At 37.6% G+C, this 23,559-nt stretch overlaps 1 protein-coding gene and 1 long non-coding RNA gene across 5 annotated transcripts; both read right to left on the reverse strand.

Moving 5' to 3' along the window:
* Window positions 1–1,515: 1,515 nt before the first annotated feature.
* On the reverse strand, window positions 1,516–7,498 carry LOC125472391. Of its 4 annotated transcripts, none has more exons than XR_007254345.1 (6): window positions 6,614–7,497; window positions 6,195–6,355; window positions 5,250–5,707; window positions 4,340–4,562; window positions 2,868–2,972; window positions 1,516–1,929 (listed from the first exon to the last, which is right to left on the reverse strand). It is a non-coding gene; the product is annotated as an uncharacterized LOC125472391 (long non-coding RNA). The 4 variants fall into 4 exon arrangements; XR_007254346.1 differs by lacking the exon at window positions 1,516–1,929 and having other exon boundaries at window positions 2,698–2,972; window positions 5,250–5,375; window positions 5,535–5,707; window positions 6,614–7,498; XR_007254344.1 differs by lacking the exon at window positions 1,516–1,929 and having other exon boundaries at window positions 2,698–2,972; window positions 5,250–5,728; window positions 6,614–7,498.
* Window positions 7,499–8,763: 1,265 nt separating this feature from the next.
* LOC125473448 lies at window positions 8,764–9,435 on the reverse strand. Its single transcript, XM_048576273.1, has one exon. The coding sequence runs from the start codon at window positions 9,433–9,435 to the stop codon at window positions 8,764–8,766; it is 672 nt and encodes a 223-aa protein (XP_048432230.1).
* Between the last annotated feature and the right edge of the window lie 14,124 nt (window positions 9,436–23,559).

Below are 23,559 nucleotides of genomic sequence, written 5' to 3' on the forward strand. Positions count from 1 at the left end.
TTGATTCGTTCTAAATTTAGTACTTGTGTTTTGTTTCATTTTGTTAAGCCTTTCTAAATTGGGAACTTGATTCATGTCTTGTTTCTTCAAGCCATTGTTATGTTTTTGGACTTCTGCTCGGTTTCGTTGAGTGGTCAAGTTCTTTGCTCCGTCTAGATTCCGTTGAGTGGTCTGAAATCCCTCATACTTCGCGATTATGTTTAGTGGTCTAGAATCGTATCTTGCTTTGGATTTCATTGAGAGGTCTGATATCCGTTGTACTCCGCGATTCCATTGAGTGGTCCAGAATTGTATCCACTCGGATTCATTTGAGAGGTCTGGAGACCCTTCTACTTTGTGATTCTGTTGAGTGGTCAGGAATCGTATACTAGTTTGGATTCCATTGAGTAGTCCGGAATCCCTCTTTGTATTTTGGTTTAGTTGAGTGGTCCAAAACCTAATGTTGTTAGATTTCATTGAGTGATCCGAAATCGTATTCATTGACTTCATTGATTTGGTGATTCCTTGGATTTAGTTTGGATTGAGAAAACTTCAGAGACGTAGGCTTCAGTCAAACCGTGTTGCTCTAGCCTTGCATTTTGGTGTATCATATGAGATATTGATTGTGAACCTTTGTGATTTGTTTTAGACGGGCAGACGGGTGTTTGTGTGACTTCTTCAGGAAATTCAGTGGCTTGATTATGATTTCATAAAATACGATTTTATATTTGATGTTTATAAACCGTGATCGATGGATGGTTTTTATTTTTATCACATGCGTTGCATTATTGTCACTCACACGAGCTTGCGGCTTATCCGGGTGGTTGTTTGCCTGCTGCACCATTCCCACAGTGTAGGGGGCGATTGTGCAAGTTTAATGGATACGAGGAGCTTTGGGGTGGCAAACAGAGTTAAGAGAGCTTGGAGTGATTAGGTTACCCCCATATCTTTCTTTGTACTTTCTTTGAACTTTCTTTTGGGAGCCTATGGGCATGTGTTGGTCCTATGGTAAATATTCTTAATTTCAATTCAATATTTCAGTTTGTATTCCTGACATTCCCCTACAATCTTCCATCATGTGTCGATTTCGGACGTATATTGGGATCGGAGCGTGACATAATTTTGCAAATCCAGCCGTTGAATGAGTTGTCCTATTTCAAATATTGTTTTAATATATTGCTCCAATGATTTCTGCTGTTCTTTTGCTTCAAATCTCAAGTATAGTACCTACGCATGGGAAATGGTCTATGTAATTTTTATTTCGATCAGTGGCGTGATACTATTCATATATCTGCTTGGACATTTGCAGGTCGGTGATGAGTTATATTTTGTATCTCTGTTCTCTTTTGAGTAGTTTCTACATATATGCATGTAAATTTGACGATCTAATAAACTCAAGTCCAAACCTCCATGTTGTGGAGTAGACATATATGCAGGCAACTAGCAGAACATATAGGATATGGCAGAGGTAGAAAGCCATATTTCCACAAATAGTTTTCACTAGTAATTGGTGTCCGCGCGTTGCTGCGAGTTTTTAAATCATATAATGCATGTCATAAGTTTTAATTGGAAATGTACTATGTACACACATGTGATTGATGTCTCATTGTTTATTAACAATAGGCAATACTATATTTACATACACGTGGAATGTAAGAAGGAAATTATTGACCTTTTGTTCTAAATAAAAAAGAACACTAATTCTAAAATAAAATTTCAAAATACCTTTCCAAGCAGTTGAACCTCAAGAAAAATGCTAATTCTAAAATAAAAATTCAATTTATATTACCAGTGTGATTACCTTGTAACAACTTGTCCATTGTGATAAAAAGCACCCAATTTCTCATTTTGTCCCCAATTTCCATCACTTCAATTGCTCCTTTTGCAGATTTTTTTTTTCTTTCTTCTAGTGAAGCCAACGTTTTACCTTACACTTTGGTTCAGCCTCATCTAGATAATGTAAATATAAATTTATAACATATACATATAACATTCGTGCCATCTATTTATTTATAACATATACTAACAATACTAAATGCACACATTGTAAATAGTATTCCACATAAATACTAACCACACAATGCAAAAATACTCGCTGACAGCACAAAAAAAACCCGATTGCTCATCTAGATAATTTAAATACAAAAAATCAACTTCACACCAAATACAACAGACCTCTCTCTCCTTTACAATTATGAAAGAAATGAATATAAAAATTTGGTTATGCCAACATACTTCTTACAAATTATATTCATTTCAAAGAAGAACTAAACAAAAAATGCACATAAAAGCTCACTGAAGTACCAAATTTGAACAATTTGGGCAATTGGGTATCCTCAAAACAATTCAAAGAGCAATAATTCAGCACGAAAGCAGCAGAAAAACAAAAGAAAGACCAAAACTAAGGGGATATCGAGATTGAAAAATGTAGTAGATAACATGATCAAGAAAGGTGTTTTTCACTGAGAAGATCCAAAAGGACAGTTCTAAAGCTGAACATAATAGTTTCTAGTCACATTATTAATTGCAATGAGAATTTAGTCTTAGTGATGGATTTGCAGTGCATAGAGTTCATTTTGCAAACTTCAAAATTGCATTGAGACTTAAGTCTTGGTGTAAAGCACATGATAGCAATAATTGGTACATGGATCTCAACTCATCATTCTCAAGTATTCTTAAATCTCGCAGGATGAGGGTATTGTAGCAATATTCAGCAGATTATACAATATAACTCTTTATTAATATAACTTTAATAATTGACTTGGTCAGAATTCAGTTTATCCCTCAGCAAGGCGTATAAAAAATGGTATAATAAATAATCCCTCAACAAGGTGTATACAAATTGGTATAATAAATAATAATTATGAATAAGGAAAATAGGCAATTACCATTTCTTAGATATTCAGGACGTGTGAGCAAGATTAGTGTTGTAACTTTTTCCATTCCTTCCGTTTTTCATCAATCCAAAACACGAAAGCCGAGGATTGCCATTCCTACAACACCATCCATGAAATTACCACTTTGATCTCATATAAATCCATGTAGTTTTCAAATAAAAAGTCTTAACATAGAACAAAATATGTCTACTTATAAAAAAAAGGTCCACAATTATACGTGATTAAAATTATTTCACTTCTTGTAAAAATTGAATATCTAAATAAACAAATTTGGGAAAGGAAATTGGAGACATCACCTCATCAAAGAGAACTGATATGGAATTTACCACCTGCAACAGTAGAGATAAAAACACACAAAATACTTGCAAGAGAACAAGGTTGTTGTAGTATTAACGGCTTAAGCAAGGTTGTTTTCCACAGAGATTGAATGAATAATATGTATTTAAACTAATTCTTAGCTAATTATTTGAAAGGGCCTTTAAATCCAGGTCCAAAAACATAGAGTGTTTTTAAGAGTGAGTCCAATTATCTAATCAGATGTTTTTATTTCTTTTATACTCATTTTATATTTTCTAAAAATATTAAAAATCAATTAAAATCTTTTAATATTATGCATTTTCCAACTCCAAAATATATACTAACATAAATATATCTACAAAACATTCTACCCTAACTTAAGTAGCAAATATATCAATGTATATTATACCTATAAGTGAGATATGAAACCTAACTAAAAGGTAGAAAAAAAAACATAATATACCTACAAGCAAGACAATTGCTTGTAAAATGCAAATTGATTGCCCATTCCCATGCAATCCCAGCTGCTACCTTGTAAATCTCACTTCATTATAGAACCAACTACAAAATTTTGCCCGCACTTTGTTGCGGGGTTAAAAATCATATGAAAAATTATGTTTGAAATGTATGAAAGATTGTATTACAAAATATTATGCTATTTTCATGAAAAGATTAGATCGATACAATCCACATACAAAAGATGATGTACATGCAAAAACATTAGACTGAAGAGAGAGGGGAATCAACGAGAATGAAGAAACAACAACAAAGCCTTTTCCTACTAAGTGTGGTCGGCTGTGGGAGGATGCAACACGAGGACTTCCCAGGAGGTCACTCGTTCTAGTACTACTCTCGCCCAAACATAATCGGTAAACAGACTGAATTGCACATATTGTGGAGAAAGAGAGAAATCAAACTGAGAAAATTCCAAGAACGTTCTTTTCTTTATCGGTGACCTGAAAATTTCTTTTAAAACATTTTCACATGCTTGACATTATATCATGCTAATATCATAGATCACAAAACTTGAGATAGTTTCATGTTCAAATGGGAACGTGGATGTTATTGATCATAGTTTTAAAGAAAAGTAACAGGACATGAGAGTCTTATACTGTCCTTTGTTTTGTCCTACTAAACAAATAAATTTAACGGAAAAAAATCAAGACCTGTAAGATTCTCCTGAAGCCGTTTTGAATTCTTTGAAATGTGACTATCCCACCACCAAGCATATAACCGTCTGGACTCGGAATGTAACATGGTTGCCATCACTCCGGTGCAGCACAATAATAGAACTTGTTTTGAGTTGGGAAAGGCCAGATTATCAGTTCAAGGAACTTCCACCCTCAATATTCCAGAAAAAGATTTGCAGTTCTCTCTCTCACCTTCCACCTGTGCACCAAAATCATCAAAGAAAATATAGAGATCGTTGGATTGGCATAAAGTTCACACCAGCAAGAAGATATCAAGACAAAACAAACAATACGAAATTGCATGATACCTCCTCTATTAGACAAATACAATTGATCCAAGGAGATAAGTAACCACTAAGCAAGAAAACATCATTAAAAACAAAAGCAATGTTGAAAATGAAGTTTTCTTCATTATATGAGAGAGAGAAAAAAAATCAGGTATCCATAAATTTACCCCAATAAAACTCAGTACACAGCAGCTTTTTTTAATTTTATAAAATTCATAAAACAAAAAGCCAACTAAAGCACATACCACCTCAATGATCAAATATAGAAAAGAGTTCATGAGAAAATGAACAAATCAAAGATGGGTGTTTATGTAAATCAGTTCCAATCGGCAAGTGAACATACAAATAAAAGGAACATCATAAATACATTAGTTTTGAGCAGATGGGTCTACATAAAAACTGCAAGAGCTTCAACCTTTATGAAACCAGAAGATTAAAACCTTACTCAATGAATGATTTAAGAATATTATCAACTCATACAATTCAATTGCAATCACAATGGTTCCCTGAAACAATTTCATCTCATCTTCAAGTGAACTGAGTAAAGATCAAATTATTCAAGGGAAATGAGTGAAAAGTACGAGGTGTTTAACGTTTACCTTCATGAAGACCAGGTCTCCCATATGCATCTACCATGATACTATATGAAGCTCTATCGCGTTCACATCCTATGTGCTGCATTAGAGAAAAAAAATTCCGCAGCCCCATAAGGAAACCCTGCACAACTGTTGGGGAGCAAAATCTTATAGAAGTTCGGATATATAGCGCTGCATATCATACAATGGAAGTTTTGTACATTTATACTTGATCAAACCGCTCAAATTAAACTACAGAATCCATCAGAGACTAAACTATAAGCTTCCATAAGGGCATAGTACGCATACACATCAGGCTCGTGCCCTGCTTCTTGCATCTGCTAAAAATTTTCCTCCGCTTTCTCACAAAGTCCTTCCCTTGCAAATGCATTTACCAAAGCCGAATACATGCATATGTTGGGTCTACATTTCTGAATTTTCATTTCATGAAACAGCTTTAGAGCCATAAAAGATTTCCTTTCCTGCAGACCATGAGGAGATTTCTGTCGTACCGTTTAATAAGTGAATGACATCTGATGCTGTGAAACTTAATCAGCATAGGGTCATAGAAAAGCATAGGACTTAAACTCACAGAAACTACAACAAAATGCAGCAAGGCTCACCTTTCCGTATAAATCGTATATGGTTCTGACAATTAGTAGTTTATAGTTCAATATTTGATCATACACAGATGTTCTAACTTGGGTTGTGGAAGACTATACGTAGGCTCTGCTGGCGATATCGCAGACTGAACAATTATATTTGTATGCTTTATCAAATCACAGATATAAACATTGCCTAATGCAAGAAACTAAAAACCGAGGTCCTGCCTTCGATTTTTCCTTCTGCCTAAGCGTGTTAGCTAACAATTCCTGTCTTCAATTTTTTCTTCTGTCTAAGCGTGTTAGCTAACAATTTACCAAAGGACTCGAAATATGATATATAAAAAAGACACAGAAATTTACTCACTTGTTGCCCTTAATCTTGAACCAGCACAGTTCTTGTGGGCGGCAGCCAAATCATCCTTGTAAGAACAACCCAATTCAATCGGAGCCCCGAATTCGTGGCTGTTACTCTCCAAACCCAGATGACAAATCCGACAATCTCTCTATCTACTCTATCCAAATGAACTGTAAAAAATAAAAAATAAAGTAAAAAATAAATTATGAATTAAATTAAGTAAAATTAAACTTCTCACCTCCACCTCCAGCAGAGCCTTCCCAGATTTCAGCATTAAAACAAAATAATAATAAAATAATTAAATGGGTTTTCATCTCCGTAACCCATAAACCCTGAAAACCAAAAACCCACAAATCTGCTCTGCCTGAGGAGGCATCCGAGATTCAAATCGGAGAATCGCACAGAAGGTATTGGAGATTATCACATACCGACTTTGAAGAGATAGGCCTCGGCGGTGGGATAGCCGTCGCTCCCTACACTGTGAACGGAGGTGGCAAGGAAATCAATCCAAAAGTCGGGATCGATGATGTTCTCTCAGTCGACGGCGGCGGAGTGGCGAGTTGCGATGTGGACTCAGGCCTCTCGGCCTCTGGGTTTTATAGGTCATCCACTCGAAGTTGTCCTTGCGAAGCCTCAGACTGAGAAGAAACCTGATGGGGCTTATTCGTACAATGCCGGGCCTCATGCAAACCACCTTGCACACCCACGTTATGGTGGTGGTTTTGGCGGAAATCCATATGGCTCTGTGGGGGCTGGATATGGTGTTGCTGCAGGCTTTCAGCAGGTACATCACTGAATTTACATTGGTCCTCTTATGTCTTGGTAATCTAATTTCTTCTAACGGGTTTTGTACATGAACAGCCAATGATACATGGTGGAGGGCCAATGCCAGCAGGAATGCACATGGTGCCTATGGTTTTATCGGATTGTCGAATTGGCCATGTTCTGTAAGTTGACATTTGTTCTCAGGGGGCGGTCCTTTAGAATAAAAATTGAAAAGGGTGAGGGTTGAGAGAGATGGAGAGCTGGGAGAAAGGGAGAGTCTGAAAGAGAATGAAAGAGAAGGGGTTAGAAAGATGAGGGGAAAACAGAGATGACAGGGGCAAATCAAGGGATGGGATTTCCAATCCCTGAAATCACTCTCCCTACCCTCCAACCCCTATCTGGGTCTGCAAACCTACCCACCCCAATCCAACTGATCCAGACGGACGATGTACATCTGTGCTACATGGGTTTGGGAACAGAGGTAAAACCCTTGCTAACTGTAACACCATCTTCAACCCATAGAATAACTTAAAATATAAGCTTTAAAACCCTCCAAATTATCTCTAATCATTGGGTTAAAATAAGCGTTAAAATAAGCTTCGAGAGAAAATATATCTTTTAGCTATATTCCCTCTAAAATTTAAGCATATCATGAATTATTCTAGAACCACCAAACTGTTATATTTTAATTTTTTTTTCATTTATAATGCAACTGTTGTGATCAAATGAGATCAAATTTAATTGTGAAAAAAAAAAAGATTTGACAATCCAAAATTAAATCTAACGTCTAAATTTTTTTTTAAAAAAATATGTAAATAAAAAATTCGCTTAAAACTCTATAAATACCTATGCATTTGTATGATTTTGAAATACTTATCTGAATTTAAATATTTTTAGAATAAAATGTTAGTAAAAATATATTAGGATAACCTACGTAAATTTTGTTTTCAACAAAGTTCCTCGAAAAAAATATATACTAAAATCATTGTTTAATAATCTTGGGCTAAAAGTTTAAGTCATAACCATTGGAAAAGAAAAACAATTTCCGAGTTATGGTTTAAAATTTTCTGGCTTAAATTTCCAAGCTTTAACCCCAAGGGGTTGGAGGTGATTTTAGACCATCTCCAATAGAGAGGGCAAAAGGTTCAAAAACAAAAAAATAGTTTGATTGGCCCCAAAACTCATCTTCAACCGATGGTTAGACTATAATTTTATGGAGCCCACAGACTATTATTTGGCCAAATGAGCATCGGGCTGGTCAAATTTAGCCTCCCTTTTAGCCTTTTATTTTTTGGGGCCGGCTTCTCAATTGCAATAATTATAGAACATCTAATGGTGATTTAATTAAATTTTTTCTTTTTTAACAAACGATATTATATACACTAAGAGTTATAATTTAATTTAATTAACTAATAAATTTCATGTATAAACTTAAAATAATAAACTATTTAGGGGCTATATTTAGCATATTCGGTTGGAGATGATATAGGAGTATGGCACGACACTGATAACTTAAAAATAATTTTTCGCAAGACTAATTCTAGACGTGACTATATTTAACCATTTCAGTTGAAGTTGGCCTAAAAGGCACTGGCTTATGGTCACAAACATTAGGCTTCTTAGGGTAACATTTTACATAGGATATTTTAAACGCAACTTGCGAGGCCTTATTCGTCGAGCTGCTTGAGACTTCGAACTTATTTAGAAAAGGCTAAACTGGGTTCAGGGGATGATAGAGACTTCCCCTGCTTGTGTAGGTCGTTTCATCGACCTATCAAGATACTCGTTGCATCGGCCTTCATTTGTCAGCTTTTCAAAGTACTGCTTCCACTTCAAGCAGCCGTTGGTAGTGTGGCCTGGTCTTTGATGGAATGCGCAATACTTTGTATGACCTAGCCTGGTAAGATCGCATTTCATAGGTGGCGGCAGTTCGAACCAAGGTTTGTTCTTGAGCTTGCGGAGAATTTGGTCGATTGGAACTATGAACTTGGTGAATGTTTGAGGTGCTGAGTCTTCTTTGGTCAGGGAACATCCCATGTGCTTCTTTTTTCAACTCATTTTTGTTAGATTGCTTGGTCTCTTCCCATAGTGCATGTTTTTCTGCCAAAGCATACAAAGCTGCTAGGGTCAGTTCTTCTCCCATGATCAGTTTTTCGAATAAACGATGTTCGATGGGAAGCCCATTTCTAAATGCTGTCGTTGCTATGTCCTCGTTGCAGCTAAAAATCTTGGCCTTCTCCGCTTTGAACCTCTTGACATAGTCGCGAATTGTCTCCCAAGGGTCTTTTACGGTGCTGAAGAGATGGTCGGATGTCCTTTTGATTGAGCGGTTAGACGAGTACTCCTTAGTGAAAACAAAGGAAAGTTCGTTGAAACTCCGGATTGACTGCGGCGGTAGAGTGTGAAACCAGTCTTGCGCCTCGCCTTGCAGAGTTGTGGCAAAATTTTTGCATATAAGCGCATCGTTATTCTTGTAGAGGATCATGGTACTGCGTTAGTATTTGAGATGTCGATCCAGATCTTTGTCTCCCTTGTACGGAGTGAAGTGAAGCATAGTGAACTCTCGAGGTGGATCTGTCCGCTTGATCTCATTTGTGAATGGTGACATGCTTATGTTGGTCATGTCTCGTTGAAGCGCATTGTCAGTAAGCTCGTTACGTTGGAAATTACGCAATCGTTCAGTTAGAAGTCTTTCAACTTCTTCTTGAATTTGCCTCTGCTGGGGCAGTGGAACTTTCGGCTGCCCCCGGTCGTGACCTACGGGTTTAGGTCGCTATTTCTTATGCTCGACTTGTCTATATTGCTGTTGCGGTGCATATGGCATGTTCCTGGTAGGCGAACAGGCTGCTGATTGAACTTGAGTCAGATTGAGTAACTGTTTCTTTTCGTCTATCGTGCTGCCTACTCCAATGTGAGGTAGATAATACTCCTTGTGAGCCTAGTTGTGAATGAACATTTCGCCTGGAAGGTTGTCCATGTTGATAATCGGAGTGTGACTTCAACTGTGAACGTATGCTCGTTCATGGGCTTCATTAGGAATGCATGCTCTTTCGCGTGCTAAGGCGAGAGTAGACGCTATCCCGAGGACCCAAGTGGGAGCGTAAACTATTAGAACGCTCGGATCGTAATTGGTTGATGGGCTGCTTGCCGGGACGCTGGTGGAAAGGTTCATCTGCCTTTGTCCTACTTCGGGACACCTCATCCGGGCACGTTGGATCTCGGTGCGTTGCAAGAGTTGATTCACCAAGGTTGTCTATTGTGCAAGTGCGCTCGTTAGTTATATGACTTGTCGAGACAAGTGTTGTTCGCCATTTAAATTGGAAGAGCTTGGAAGGAATGTGCCTCCTTGAGCAGTAGAAGTGTGGTAGGCTCTAAGCGCAAGATTTGAATTGGCAAATGTCAAATCCGCGGAGAAACGGGGTGAAAATGCCCCCAGTTCAATTGTAGACCCATAAATTTGAAGCCGAGACGGTTAAACTAATCTTGGATCGATTCGGGCTGCTTGGAATGCCACGGAAGCAGGCTGGGCCACGAGAGTGGGCTGCTCGGCGGGAAGCACGGGAGCAGGCTGGGTCGCGGGAGCAGGCTTGGCCACGAGAGTAGGCTGCTCAGTGTGTGATGCATGCGAGTGCTCGGCTTGGGCTCGGCTTGGCAACGCATTGGGCTTAGAGTGACATGGCTTGGGTTGTGGCCTTTGCAAGCTTGGATGGCATGGCTTGGGCCTTAGTAATGGTGCCATGGACTTCGCCGCGATGGTTGCCATGGTGGAGCCCCGTAGCGGTGGTGCCGCTCCACCTATGCTCACATTTAGCCTTATGGATCGCCGTGGTCCCATTTCTTGAATATTGGAATTTTCACTTGCGGAATTTTCTAGATCTCTAGCCATTGTATTTCCTTTTTACATTTTATCAAAGAATCTTTGCAAATAAAAAATTATAATAATAAGAACATACAAAAAATATACAAATGGACAAGAAAAAATAGAGAAAAACCTTTTATGCGAGAGTCTTCTACGAGTGTGTGTACTTCAACTCTCAATGAAATCACCAATTTGTGGATGCAAATTTCTTTCTCTTTGTTTTTGGACCTGCAAAACAAATAACACCTTAGGTCAAGGCCAAGAATGCCCACGATGAATGGGGGGGCTTTGGTCGAAGAACTTCCGATGCCAAAGTTAGAATTTAGAGAGAAAAATGTTTGGAGAGTTTTTGGGAGTTTTGCAAGAGTGTGGAACTAGGTTTTAGAGAAAAATTAGTAGTATTTATAGGGCATGGCCGGTCCCCTTTGGAGAAAAGGTGGTTGGCCTTTGGGATGCTTTTTGTGTGCATTTTGTGGTTTTATGTGTGAGTTATTTGGTAATTAATGAATTTGATTAGCCAATTAACATATTTTTGGAATGAATATTTTTGAGGTTATGCAATTTATGTGGAATATTTTGTAAGTTATGGAATGATAGCTAAGTGATTAGCTAAAAGAGGAAAAAAGAGGTAAAAATATATGGAATGAAATAGGTTTTGGGAGTTACCTTGTATAAGGGATTTGATGAGATGGATTTTGAATTGTTATCTATTTTGGGCACTTTTGACTTAGTTGAGGGATGATTGTCCGCTGCTCGTGCGTAGGAATCCCGGTATGCCTCAAGGGTATTTTTGTCTTCTTCTATCCAAAAATCCACATGTCGCCTTATGATTATTTTTGACTCCACAAATTATACCTACAACAGAGAGAATCTAGGCCAAAAATATATTTTCTCCAAATAGCTTATTTTATCCTAATAATTACAGATGATTTGAGAGGTTTTAAAACTTATATTTTAAATTTGGATAAATTACACTTTACTATCTCAAGTTTGAGGTCTATTACAATCTCATACAATATCTTCAAAAAAATTCACTTTTATACCTCAAGTACTATTTTATTTCAATATAATAAAATATAATGGATGTATTATATTGAAAAAAAATAATACTTGAGGTATAAAAGTGAAATGTTTTAAAGATATTATATGAGGATGTAATAGATCCCAAATCTGAGATGATAAAGTGTAATTTACTCTTTAAATTTATTCTATGGGTCGGAGATGTTCAGTTACGAGTTGCAACAGTGGGCATTACTATTGTTAGCAAAGGGTTTTACCTCTGTTCCCAAACCCATGTAGCACAGATGTACATCGTCCGTCTCGATCAGTTGGATTGGGGTGGGTAGGATTGCAAACCCAGATAGGGGTTAGAGGATAGGGAGAGTGATTTCAGAAATTGGAAATCCCATCCCTTGATTTCCCCCTGTGATCTCTGTTTTCCCCTTATCTCTCTAACCTTTTCTCTTTCATTCTCTTTCAGACTCTTCCTTTCTCCCAACTCTCCATCTCTCTCAACCCTCACCATTTTCAATTTTTATTCTAAAGGACCTCCCTCCAGATAACAAATGTCAACTTACAGAACATAGCCAATTCGACTATCCGGTAAAACTATAGACACCATGTGCATTCCTGAAGAAATTAGATTACCAAGACACAAGAGGACCAATGTAAATTCAGTAATGTACCTGCTAAAAGCCTGCAGCAACACCATATCCAGCCCCCACAGAGCCGTATGGATTTCCGCCAAAACCACCACCATACCCTGAGTGTGCAAGGTGGTTTGCATGAGGCCCGGCATTGTACGGATAAGCCCCATCAGGTTTCTTCTCAGTCTGGGGCTTCGCAAGGACAACTTCCAGTGGATGACCTATAAAACCCAGAGGCCGAGAGGCCTGAGTCCACATCGCAACTCGCCACTCCGCCGCCGTCGACTGAAGGAACATCATCGATCCCGACTTTTGGATCGGTTTCCTTGCCACCTCCGTTCACAGTGTTGGGAGTGACGGCTATCCCACCGCCGAGGCCTATCTCTTCCAAGTCGGTATGTGATAATCTCCAATACCTTCTGTGCGATTCTCCGATTTGAATCTCGGATGGCTCCTCAGGCAGAGCAGATTTGTGGGTTTTTGGTTTTTAGGGTTTAAGGGTCACGGAGATGAAAACCCATTTAATTATTTAATTATTATTTTGTTTTATGCTGGAGGTGGAGGTGAGAAGTTTAAATTTACTTAATTTAATTCATAATTTATTTTATACTTTTATTTTTTACGGTTCATTTGGATAGAATAGAGAGAGAGATTGTCGGATTTATCATTTGGGTTTGGAGAGTAACAGCCACGAATCCGGGGCTGCGATTGAATTGGGTTGTTCTTGCAAGGATGATTTGGGTGCTGGCCACAAGAACTGTGCCGGTACTTTGGTTCAAGATTAAGGGCAACAAGTGAGTAAGTTTCTGTGTCTTTTTTTATATATTATATTTCGAGTCCCCTGGTAAATTGTTAGCTAACACGCTTAGACAGAAGGAAAAATCGAAGACAGGAATTGTTAGCTAACACGCTAATGCAGAAGGAAAAATCGAAGACAGGACCTCAGTTTTAGTTTCTAGCATTAGGCAATGTTTATACCGGTGATTTGGTAAAGCATACAAATATAATTGTTCAGTCTGCGATATCACCAGCAGAGCCTACGTATAGTCTTCCACAACCCAAGTTAGAACATCTGTGTATGATCAAATATTGAACTATAAACTACAAGTTGTCAGAACCATATACGATTTATACGGAAAGGTGAGCCTTGCTGCATTTTGTTGTAGCTTCTGTGAGTTTAAGTCCTATGCTTTTCTATGAGCCTATGCTGATTAAGTTTCACAGCATCAGATGTCATTTACTTATTAAACAGTACGACAGAAATCTCCTCATGGTCTGCAGGAAAGGAAATCTTTTATGGCTCTAAAGTTGTTTCATGAAATGAAAAGTCAGAAATGTAGACCCAACATATGTATGTATTCGGCTTTGGTAAATGCATTTGCAAGGGAAGGACTTTGTGAGAAAGCGGAGGAAAATTTTTAGCAGATGCAAGAAGCAGGGCACGAGCCTGATGTGTATGTGTACTATGCCCTTATGGAAGCTTATAGTTTAGTCTCTGATGGATTCTGTAGTTTAATTTGAGCGGTTTGATCAAGTATAACTGTACAAACTTCCATTGTATGATAAGCAGCACTATATACCTGAACTTCTATAAGATTTTGCTCCCCAACAGTTGTGCAGGGTTTCCTTATGGGGCTGCAGAAATTTTTTTCTCTAATGCAGCACATGGGATGTGAACCCGATAGAGCTTCGTATAGTATCATGGTAGATGCATATGGGAGACCTGGTCTTCATGAAGGTAAACGTTAAACACCTCGTACTTTTCACTCATTTCCCTTGAATAATTTGATCTTTACTCAGTTCACTTGAAGATGAGATGAAATTGTTTCAAGGCACCATTGTGATTGCGATTGAATTGTATGAGTTGATAATATTCTTAAATCATTAATTGAGTAAGGTTTTAATCTTTTGGTTTCATAAAGGTTGAAGCTTTTGCAGTTTTTATGTAGACCCGTCTGCTCAAAACTAATGTATTTACGATGTTCCTTTTATTTGTATGTTCACTTGCTGATTGGAACTGATTTACATAAACACCCATCTTTGATTTGTTCATTTTCTCATGAACTCTTTTCTATATTTGATCATTGAGGTGGTATGTGCTTTAGGTTGGCTTTTTGTTTTATGAATTTTATAAAATTAAAAAAAGCTGCTGTGTACTGAGTTTTATTGGGGTAAATTTATGGATGCCTGATTTTTTTCTCTCTCTCATATATTGAAGAAAACTTCATTTTCAACATTGCTTTTGTTTTTAATGATGTTTTCTTGCTCAGTGGTTACTTATTTCCTTGGATCAATTGTATTTGTCTAATAGAGGAGGTATCATGCAATTTCGTATTGTTTGTTTTGTCTTGATATCTTCTTGCTGATGTGAACTTTATGCCAATCCGACGATCTCTATATTTTCTTTGATGATTTTGGTGCACAGGTGGAAGGTGAGAGAGAGAACTGCAAATCTTTTTCTGGAATATTGAGCGTGGAAGTTCCTTGAACTGATAATCTGGCCTTTCCCAACTCAAAACAAGTTCTATTATTGTGCTGCACCGGAGTGATGGCAACCATGTTACATTCCGAGTCCAGACAGTTATATGCTTGGTGGTGGGATAGTCACATTTCAAAGAAGGGGTGTGCTATCCACACCCTCATTTTACTTTTCACACACCCCTTGATAATTTATGTCCATTGATCTTCTTTAGTTCATCCGATCTGAATATTCAAAAGGTGTGTGAGAAGTAAAATGGGGTGTGGATATCACACCCCGTCAAAGAATTCAAAACGACTTCAGGAGAATCTTACAGGTCTTGATTTTTTTCCGTAAAATTTATCTGTTTAGTAGGACAAAACAAGGGACAGTATAAGACTCTCATGTCCTGTTACTTTTCTTTAAAACTATGATCAATAACATCCAGGTTCCCATTTGAACGTGAAACTATCTCAAGTTTTGTGATCTATGATATTAGCATGATATAATGTCAAGCATGTGAAAATGTTTTAAAAGAAATTTTCAGGTCGCCGATAAAGAAAAGAACGTTCTTGGAATTTCTCAGTTTGATTTCTCTCTTTCTCTACAATATGTGCAATTCAGTCTGTTTACCAATTATGTTTGGGCGAGAGTAGTACTAGGATGAGTAGCCTCTTGGGAAGTCTCATGTTGCATCCTTCCACAGCCGACCCCACTTAGTGGGAAAAGACTTTGTTGTTGTCTCTTCATTCTCGTTGATTCCCCTGTCTCTTCGGTCTAATGTTTTTGCATGTACATCATCTTTTGTATGTGGATTGTATCGATCTAATCTTTTCAGGAAAATAGCATTAATATTCTGTAATACAATCTTTTATACATTTCAAACATAATCTTTCATATGATTTTTGACCCCGCAAGGCCGCAACAAAGTGCGGGCAAAATTTTGTAGTTGGTTCTATAATGAAGTGAAATTTATAAGATAGCAGCTGGGATTGCATGGGAATGGGCAATCAATTTGCCTTACCACATTACGACTAAAGTACCATTCACCCACGGACTCCGCAATTGTCTTTGAAAGTTCAAATCAGTCAGAAAACAAACTAGTTTAAAAAAGGGGAAACTTCAAGTCTAATTTTTCGAGTCAATAGGAAGAATAGTCCAGTTTATTAAAATAAGTCGAATTTTTTAAATTTAATTATTTAATTATCAATAATTATCTCTTGAATGAAAAAATTTATTGTAAAAATCAAATTTCTTCCTAATTATCTTTTTGAGTATTTCTTTGTATTTATTTTTTTTTTTGTTATTTTGTTGTTCTTCCTCCTACTTTAACCCATTTATAGATTTTATTTTAATTTTTATAATCAACCTGTATCATAGGTTAATTGTATTTATCTACCTATATGACAGATTCTTTTTCATAGTCAACTTGTCACAAATTAATGTGCCTTGCTTGTAGGTATATTATGTTTTTTTTTCTACCTTTTAGTTAGGTTTCATATCTCACTTATAGGTATAATCTACATTCATATATTTGCTACTTGAGTTAGGGTAGAATGTTGCAGATATATTTATGTTAGTATATTAGTTTTTTTGTTGACAGATATTAATTAGATATTTTGGAGTTGGAAAATGCATAATATTAAAAGATTTTAATTGATTTTTAATATTTTTAGAAAGTATAAAATGAGTATAAAAAAAAAACATCTAATTAGGTAACTAGACCCACTCTTAAAAGCATTTTATGTTTTTGGACCTGGATTTAAAAGCCCCTTTAAAAAAAAATGATATAAAACCATTTGTTTTCCAATAAAGAAATGAGATGATTAAAATTTCCACACCTTATTGTTTATTCGTGGAGTAGTGGGTGAATGCCACGGCTCGGTTATCCGCGTCTGGCAATGAATATAACATGAATTTACAAACATTTCTCCCTCCGTATTTTTTTTTTTTTGGAATTCATTCAGTGGTTTCAGCATAGAATCATGGAAACTTGTATGAAATAAGTTGATACGTCAATCTGCCCCAATATTCTGTTACTTAAAAATGTTCAAATAAATGAAAAAAAAGAAAAGAAAAGAGAATATGAACCAAGTGTTATTGGAACGAGAATGTAATTTTAGATAATAATACGTGTTGTGATTGGATTAGTTAAAAATCATATTCGAAATTAAACATAATATGAATTTTTTTTAAACAATAAATTTTTAATTGCATTTGCCTGTGTAATTCATTTATGGGGGTGAAAATGCACTCCAACAATTAATGTTCCCTAAGGCAATAATGGACAATTGTCTAATAGGGCAGAGGGTTGGAGTTACTCTTAAGTTTGTTAAAAAATATGGTTATATGAGAAATTCTGGGGACCAGCAATCAAACCACTTATCCGTGCCCCATCCCTTGCTTTGTCATGCTTACCCTGGTCGATTCTTTGGTTCCAACCCCCTCTCGCATGAACCGAGTTTCGCGTGCCGAGTAGAAGACCTTCTCCTTAAAAAGTGAACTTTTACAGACTACATCATTAAATTTAATGAATCTATTACAGGACAAAGTGAACACAATAATTAAGTTTTAAGAGATAACTCGTCTCAAATGACTTTTAAGGAGAAAATTGGTATTTGGAACATCTCTAGGCAAGCATAGTGGTAGGGCTGGAAAAAAAATCTCAAAATCCCGAACCATACCGAAAAAATCCTGATCCAAAAAATCCTAAACCAAAAATCCTCAAAATTTTGGTACCAATCCCAAACTGATCCCGAACCGTTCGGTACGGGAATCGCGGTCACATATTTTTCTTTGTTCGCGAATCCCAAACCGATATATATATATATACACACACATATATATTATTTAATAAACCATTCCTCTGCCCAATAACCTTTGGGAATCCAAACCGATATATACATACATATATATATATTATTTAATCAACCATTCCTCTGCCCGATAACTTTAATCAACCATTCCTTTGCCCGATAACCTTTCTTCACTGCTTTTTCCTTTTTTTATTCTTTCTTTATCTCATGACTCATTGTCTGCAATCTTCACTAACCTTTCTTCTTTATTTTATTTCTTGATAACTTGCACTCTCATCCCTCAAACAGCCATACTCTCTCATTCTCTCTCATTCCACCGAGTCCCTCAAATGCAGAAGCAAGCTCAAGGCCTCTAAATGCTTTCTCAATCTTCAAAAGCAGCCACACCCACAGCCTGCTCTTCCCAAAACACCATACCCATTGCAGCATTCGTCTAAGGAACCCAATCGTTCTTCCAAGGCATCAAATCCATTGCTCAAGCCTGCAAAGTAAAGTAGCCTTCTGATGGCGATTTCGTTTGGCAATACATGGAAAAGCTCACATATCGATGATGGTCGATACCTGATTCTGTTCGATGCACTTCGCAAAGCCCTCCAACTCCCGAAGGCAGCAAAGACAAGCCCATGAATGAGAGGGATGGAGATGGGGGTGGGAAGGTCGACGAATCTAAGATGAGGTGTGGCCGTGTGGGCTGGCAAGGAAAGTAGGAGGTCAATGAATCCCGAACCATACCGAAATTCAGGAATACCTTCATTTCAGTTTGGTTTTAGTTTTCAAAACTCTGTCCCGAAAAAAATCAGTTTGGGATTTGGGATCCCATTTTTGGCTTGGGATCCCATACCGAACCAGCCCTACATAGTGGTATGAATTTGTATCTCTCGTAAAGTGAACATCATAGGTGCTACATCAAGAAATTTAACAGATTTTAGACGGATTTGATGGTGGAGCCTCTTTTTGGATTGTACACTTCACACTCCTTTTTTGAGATTGTAATCATGTATCCTTTATCATGTAATTGACAAGCACTCAAATAAATTTGTTTTCAAATTAGGGATATAAAAGACGTTCAAAATAAGTTTCAACAAACAATGTTTTGTCCTCATTGAATATCTCTTTACCCATCACTTTTACGGTTGATTTATCATTAAAACTTACCACAACGCGAAAGCTTTCATCCAAATTAACAGGGAAAGACTTAATGTGATGGTTGCAACTAGTGTCCATATACAATGTCTCTTGATTAGTCTTTGTCAATGCATGAAGAGCCATCACAAGTGAGTCTTCATCCTTTTTTTTTCCACAAAGTTTGATTTTTCTCCTTTTTATTTTGGTAACTTCGTGTAGCACTCACTGTATGTGCAACTCATTTATGGGGTGAAAATGCACTCCAACAATTAATGTTCACTAAGGCAATAATTGACAATTGTTCAATAAAGCTGGCAGTTAGAGCACTGCTCTAAGGCGTGGAGTTGCTCTTAGTCTGTTAAAAAATATGTTAAATTTGCTGACGTGTTATATGAGAAATTCTAAGGACCGGCAATCAGACCACTTATCCATGCCCAATCCCTTGCTTTGTCATGCTTACCCTGGTCAATTCTTTGGTTCCAACCCCCTCTCGCATGTCCCTAGTTCCGCGTGGTGAATAGAAGACCTTCTCCTCAAAAAGTGGACTTTTACAAACCACATCATTAAATTTAATGAATCTATTACAGGACAAAGTGAACACAAGAATTAAGTTTTAAGAGATAACTTGTCACATCCCGGCCCGGGCCCCCACCACATCCCGGACTCTACTCCATCGTAGCATGATATTGTCCGCTTTGGGCCTTGATCACGCCCTCACGGTTTTGTTTCTGGGAACTCACGCGAGAACTTCCTAATGGGCCACCCATCTTAGGATTGTTCTCGCGCAAACTCGCTTAACTTTGGAGTTCCGATGAACTTCGAAGCCAGTGAGCTCCCAAAATGCCTCATGTTAGGTAGAGATGGGAATATACATATAAGGCTTACATGATCCACTCCCCTGGGCGATGTGAGATGTTACAATCCACCCCCTTAGGGGTCCGACGTCCTCGTCTGCACACATCCTGTCAGGGATTGGCTCTGATACCAAACTGACACACCCTAACCCGGAATGTCCATTAGGACCTCAAATCGAGCTGTCCTGGCCGACACCTGGAAGGTGACGAAGCCATAAAGTGTGATAGTATATAAAATGTGAATAAATTAAAACCTAAAAGTGCTTAATTACGCGAGTGCGTGGTGAGGGATTATGGACCCCTTTCACACGTGATACATAGCATAAGTAAAGTACAGTAAGGTAAGACAATAATTATACCATCATAAAAGCCACCTGAACTGGGGAGTGCCATAAGTCCTCGTCGATACAGAAATTTGCTATCGGAACCTAAAGGGGTGCAAAGTAGAAAGTGTGACTGGGCAATTCAAAGATTTTCAAAATCATTTCAATTATCAAAGGTAGTAACCCTGCGTCACAAAACCTGTATAGTTTCCAGGAAATCATACTACGTATAAGTATGAAATCAAATGTATAACAATAGTAAATCCAAAAGTATACCACGACATAGCATCTCGTTAGCAATGTAAATCATGTGTTTGATAACCCATACTAGCACGCAAGTTGGAAGTCACTTATGGTGACATGTACAATTGCACCCATATCTCCTCAATCAATGCTAGCACATAAGTCGGAGTCACCTATAATGACCTGTATGACTTATCCATCTCTCATCAATCAATGCTAGTCAATAGCCCAATAACATGCTAGCCAATAGCTCAATAACATGCTAGCCAATAGCTCAATAACATGCTAGTCAATAGCTCAATAATATGCTAGTCAATAGCTCATCAATATGCAATAACATGCTAGTCAATAGCTCAATAACATGCTAGTCAATAGCTCAATAATATGCTAGTCAATAGCTCATCAATATGCAATAACATGCTAGTCAATAGCTCATCAATATGCTAGCCAATAGCTCATCAACATGCTAGCCAATAGCTCATCAATATGCTAGCCAATAGCTCAATAACATGTATACCTGCACACAAGTTGGAACCACCTAAAGTGGTCTGTACGACAGGCTGGGTGTAAATAAGTACGCTCAAGTGCTACGATCAAGTGAAGGTTATGCGACGAATCGCAAGTCACCTACGAGTCAGAACCACTTAATGTGGTTTGTACGATAGCCTAGCACCAAATTTAGATCTAAGGTGATCGTATGGTGCGGGAGGTGAACGATCACGTGAATGCTAGGCCCTGTCTTTGGGCGAGAGCACTAACACCAGGGTGCAAGTTGATGAGCTCTAACTACATCTCCACACAACATGTACAATTCATAGGCAACCAGTAGGAAAAAGTTGGAGTTGCCTAGAACATCAATATAGTCATACCATAACTTAATCATTTCCGCTAATACCATAAACTCACCTAAACTTACCTGAGTGTCATGCGTTCACCTTTGCCCTTCAAAGCATTCACCATGTCATAGCATTTTAAATTATATACATATATATAATATGGCATAAAATGCACAAGTTGTAACTCCCTACTCCCAAACTATTTATTTTCGAGGTAATCATCAGTGACAAGCCCAACTAGACACTAGTTTAATTAACTATCAATACTTATGAATTCTTACTTAAATTTCTTGATTCTTCACACATTGATTTATAACCAGCGTTTAACCACCAACACATAAGGTTAAAACTCACATTTTACACCAATGTCCTTCACATTGTTCAATTCCCCAAACAAAGCTATTGTCTCAATTATTTAATCTCACATTTTGTATGGCTGCATCTAACGTCTCGTTAGACTGCCTACGTATCCTAAACAAGGATCAAGCCATTTGTAGTTCACGCTAGTCCTCCAAAGCATTAATAGAAATTATATGAAATTCAATTTATAAACGTTTGTGGAATTATTAGTCATATATATATACATATATACACACACACACACACGATAAAAGGAAAAGACCCACTTATCTGGAGTCCACGCTATGATTCTCTAGCATGCACATCGAGGTGTCCCGAACGATTGGCACTTAGACCAATTATCGAGTCACATCTCAGAACTCATATCAATAGGATATGTAATTCACATAAAGCACATCATCAAGGACATTCTAAAATAGTTTGAGACATATTGACCACAAGTCAACTGTTGATCAAAGATCGACGGTAGGGTCTACAACCATGTATATTTCGATCCGGAAGATCCGCATATTAGATTTTTGATCCATAACTTCCAAAGATTCACATTGTGCTTCTAAAACATCATACTAAAGTTTCATTATGATCCAACGGGTGGATCTCCGCCAATTACCAAATCAAGTGGCGGTCAACGTTTTATTTTATGAACTTACCAATCTAATTCAGGAAAGCCTGTACGTCAGATTCCCAATCCGTATGCTTCTAGTATCCTCAAATATTACATACTATAATATATTAAAGTTTGGTTACGATCCAACGGTCGGATCGTCAATTCATGCAAGGACCTCTTAATGGCCAACTAGGTGGTCAACTATGAAACTATATTAAACATCATAATTTCACTAAACGGATGTTAAATATGGAATCGGGGCCTCAAAATTAGCCTGGGAAGGTCAGGTAGAGTCTCGGTGCACGCGCCGCCACACCACCATATCCCGGGCTAGACTCCATTGTAGCACGATATTGTCCGCTTTGGGCCCCAGCCACGCCCTCACGGTTTGTTTCTAGGAACTCACATGAGAACTTCCCAATGGGTTACCCATCCTAGGAATGATCTCGCACGAACTCGCTTAACTTTGGAGTTCCCATGGAACCCGAAGCCAGTGAGCTCCCAAAAAGCCTCGTGCTAGGTAGAGATGAGAATATACATATAAGGCTTACATGATCCACTCCCCTGGGCGATGTGGGATGTTACATAACTCGTCTCAAAATGACTGTTAAGGAGAAAATTGGTATTTGGAACATCTCTAGGCAAGCATAATGGTATGAATTTGTATCTCTCGTAAAGTGAACATCACATGTGCTACATCAAGAAATCTAACAGATTTTAGACGAATTTGATTGTGGAGCCTCTTTTTGGATTGTACTTCACACTCCCCTTTAAAGATTGTAATCATGCATCCTTTATCTTGTAATTGACAAGCACTCAAATAAATTTGTCTTCAAATCAGGGATATAAAAGACATTTGAAATAAGTTTCAACAAACAATTTTTTGTCCTCATTGAATATCTCCTTTACCCATCACTTTTACAGGTGATTTATCATTAGAACTTACCACATTATGAAAGCTTTCATCCAAATTAAAAGGGGAAGACTTACATCCACTAATGTGATTGCTGCAACCGGTGTTCACATACAGTGTCTCCTAATCAATCTATGTAAATGCATGAAAAGCCATCACAAGTGTCTCCTCGTCCTTTATTTTTCCCCACCTAGTTTGATTTTTCTCTTTTTTCTTTTGGTAACTTCGTGTAGCATTCACTAGTTGTAGTGACCAAAATTTCCACTCCACTTTTGACTTGTCAAAGTGGTATACTCCTTTTTCTTCAGAGTAGTCATCTCTTTTGAAAATAGGAGGTGACTTGTTGTCACCTCGATATCCAAACCGTCCACCACCTCGATGGCCTCGACCACCTCTTCCTCTACTACGTCCAACTTGAGGGCTCAAAAAATGTTAGAGCATCTTAAATAGAAGATGTGACATTCTTTTTCAAATAAAAAAAAAGATGTGATATTTTACACTTTAAAAGCTGATTTTTCAACCCGAATATTTGGGTTATGAAAAATTGGGAGCTGTATATATAGAAACAA

This window comes from the organism of the source record quoted next, unplaced genomic scaffold (genome assembly GCF_019419815.1).
Source record: "Pyrus x bretschneideri cultivar Hongxiangsu unplaced genomic scaffold, Pyrus_bretschneideri_v1 Contig11, whole genome shotgun sequence".
NCBI lineage: Eukaryota > Viridiplantae > Streptophyta > Magnoliopsida > Rosales > Rosaceae > Pyrus > Pyrus x bretschneideri.